The sequence below is a fragment of the Phaseolus vulgaris genome, chromosome 11, assembly GCF_000499845.2.
Source record: "Phaseolus vulgaris cultivar G19833 chromosome 11, P. vulgaris v2.0, whole genome shotgun sequence".
In the NCBI taxonomy this organism is placed as follows: Eukaryota; Viridiplantae; Streptophyta; class Magnoliopsida; order Fabales; family Fabaceae; genus Phaseolus; species Phaseolus vulgaris.
In genome coordinates, this window is record NC_023749.2 from 40702685 (window position 1) to 40705466 (window position 2782).

Below are 2782 nucleotides of genomic sequence, written 5' to 3' on the forward strand. Positions count from 1 at the left end.
CGCCAAGGCCAGGCGTCGCCTAGGTGAAGGCGTCGCCCAGTTAGGGCGTCGCCAACGTCAAATGTCACAGAGGCGAGGCGATCACAGTGTGGCTCCCCGATACCCATGGGTAGGAAAGACCATGGAGGGAGTGACGCCGTGGGAAGGCCTCAAATCCCGATAATCCGGGGTAGTAATAAAGAGAAGAGAAAGGTGGCTTCAAGGCCATAGTGATAGCGCCAGTGTAGGGCAGCCTGACTCGTGAAGTACCCCTGCCGCCCCAGAGACGCCTTTGGGACAGATACAACTCAAGAGGAGGGTCACGCCCAGAGTAGCCAGGTGCAGGGTACGAGTAGAAGGCAGATACGCTCTCAGAGTGAGTGACTAGATGTTTGGGGGCATGAGTTGGCACCCAAAAAGTCACCCCTTGCGCAGTTGCACTCCCAAGCAGGAGGACTCACACGAAGAAACGCCCCCAGATGGGGTCATGGCACTGTGAGGCCCTCCACGTGTACAGAAGCCAGGTCAGAATAGAAATGTCATCTTGCCAGGTACCAGGTAATTAAAGTCATTTAATACAGTTTCCGTTTCGAGCGTTTAAGGTACTATAAATGCTCCCAAGCGTTTTTAACGTCTTAAATGCGCTGAACGTTTCATAATTGAATGCGCTAATTGAATGCGCTACGTTTTACAATTAAAAGCGTTTTAAGGCGCTTTGAATGCGGGAGTAGCTTAAATAGCGCTTTGAATGTTGGAAACGGGGTTTGAACTTTTGGCAAATTTTCCAGAGACACTCTAGTTGCTTGCTCGAGCCTTGAGGTTACGCACAAGGGACTAGGGAAAGATCTTTGCCAGAATGAGAAAAATATACACTAGACACAGTTCCATTTAACCACCTTCAGAGTACCCTTCACGGTGCTCCGATACGGAGGTGCATAGTTTTTTGGTGTTTCTTGCTGGCTGACTTGAGCGTCGGAGTGCAAACGGCCGCTAGGGCGCCCTTTTGTCCTTCTTTGCAGGAATCCACAGGTAACCAGTGGGAAGGAGTCCCTAGCTAACGGTTGAGGTCGCGCACAAAGACGTCCCAGGTCAACCGGACGGAACATTTGGTGCCCACCGTGGGGCCCGATGTAAAACATTGGTCCCATCGCAAGTTGAAAAGATCTATCAAGTCACGATAACGTTTGAGAAAACAGCGAAGAATGGCCACCACTAGACGAGGTACCGCACGCGCTGCGAGAGAAGAAATGTCCATGCAGCAGGTCCTGGAGATAATGAGGGGGCTGCAGGATGATATGGAGGATTCGAAGATAGAGCAAGAGTGCATGCAGGCGGATCTCGACGCCTCACATGTGAGAAACGACGAGCTCCGTCGCGTTAATGAGGAGTTGCGTTGGAGTCTGAGGAACAATCAGGTGCAACGCGAGAATGAAGAGGTGGAGCATCTCACCCCACCAAGGGAGTTTTCCACTCCCTTCTCGCAGGAGATCCTAGATGCGGCGATCCTCAACAGCTTCGCAGGGCCCAAGGCGATTTTCACCGGGATGGAAGACCCTGAGGCACACCTCACGGCGTTCCACACACAAATGGTGTTAGTAGGCGGCTCTGACGCCGCAAGATGCAAGCTCTTCATGAGCACTTTGACAGGAATGGCCATGGATTGGTTTATAAGCCTTCCTAGCGGCCATATCACCTCTTTTCAGCAGCTGTCCCAGTTGTTCAGAGAGCAATACCTGGCGAACAGGGCCCCGCCGCCGGTATCCTACGATTTGTTTGATGTGAAGCAATACCAAGGGGAAAGTTTGAAAAAGTATATGAACCTGTTCGGGTCCCAAGTGGTGAAAGTGGGCACGACGGAGGAGCCCATGATTGTGTATGCCTTCAGGAAAGGCGTATGTCCTGACCCTTTTTGCGAATCTATTATTCGCAATCGTCCAAGGACTTTTGCTGAAATACGGCGTCGGGCGGTGGAACATATCGCCTCCGAAGGAGAAGTGTGTGAGAAGCGCACCAGCGTCGTACCCTCGCGCCCGAGAGCGCAGACTCGGGTTCAACCCGTCAGGGTCAACGAGACCACGACGGGGAGAAAGAAGCTAGAGGGAAGACGCCCCGCATCAGCACATACACGGACATATGCCCGAAGAAGGAAGGCAGATGCAGGTATGTGCCCTAGCCGAAGGAGACACATGGATGACGCCGTACAAACGGTACCTGGCGGATGGGGCTCTCCCAGTGGAGTCTGAAGAGGGTAAGAAGGTTAAGAGAAATGCCGCAAGGTACACTCTGGTGGATGGAGTGTTGTTCAGGCACGGTTTCACTCACCCTATCTTGACGTGCGTAAGCGGCGACGAGTGTACCAGAATAATGGCGGAGCTCCACGAAGGTATTTGTGGGAGCCACGTAGGGGGAAGATCATTAGCCTCTAAGGTGGTACGCGCAGGGTTTTATTGGCCAACAGTAAAGGAAGATTGCGTGCGACACGCCCAGCGTTGTAAGCAGTGTCAAAAACACGCCAACTGGCACAAGGCGCCGCCAGAAGAGCTGCGATCCATATACAGCCTGTGGCCTTTCCATACCTGGGGGATTGACATCCTAGGACCATTCCCGCTGGCGATAAGGCAGATGAAGTACTTGATCGTTGCCATCGAGTACTTCACCAAGTGGATAGAGGCGGAGCCCGTGGCCCAGATCACTGCGCACAAGGTGCAACACTTTGTATGGAAGAACATTGTGTGCCGTTTTGGCGTGCCTAGGCAGCTGATATCCGATAATGGAACCCAGTTCGCTAGTCAGCAATTGAGAA

General features: G+C 52.7%; 1 protein-coding gene across 1 annotated transcript; it reads left to right on the plus strand.

Moving 5' to 3' along the window:
- The first annotated feature begins 1181 nt into the window (after positions 1-1181).
- Positions 1182-2222, plus strand: LOC137807539 (uncharacterized). The gene has a single exon (XM_068608227.1). It carries the CDS (start codon positions 1182-1184, stop codon positions 2220-2222), a length of 1041 nt encoding a protein of 346 aa, XP_068464328.1.
- Positions 2223-2782: the final 560 nt, after the last annotated feature.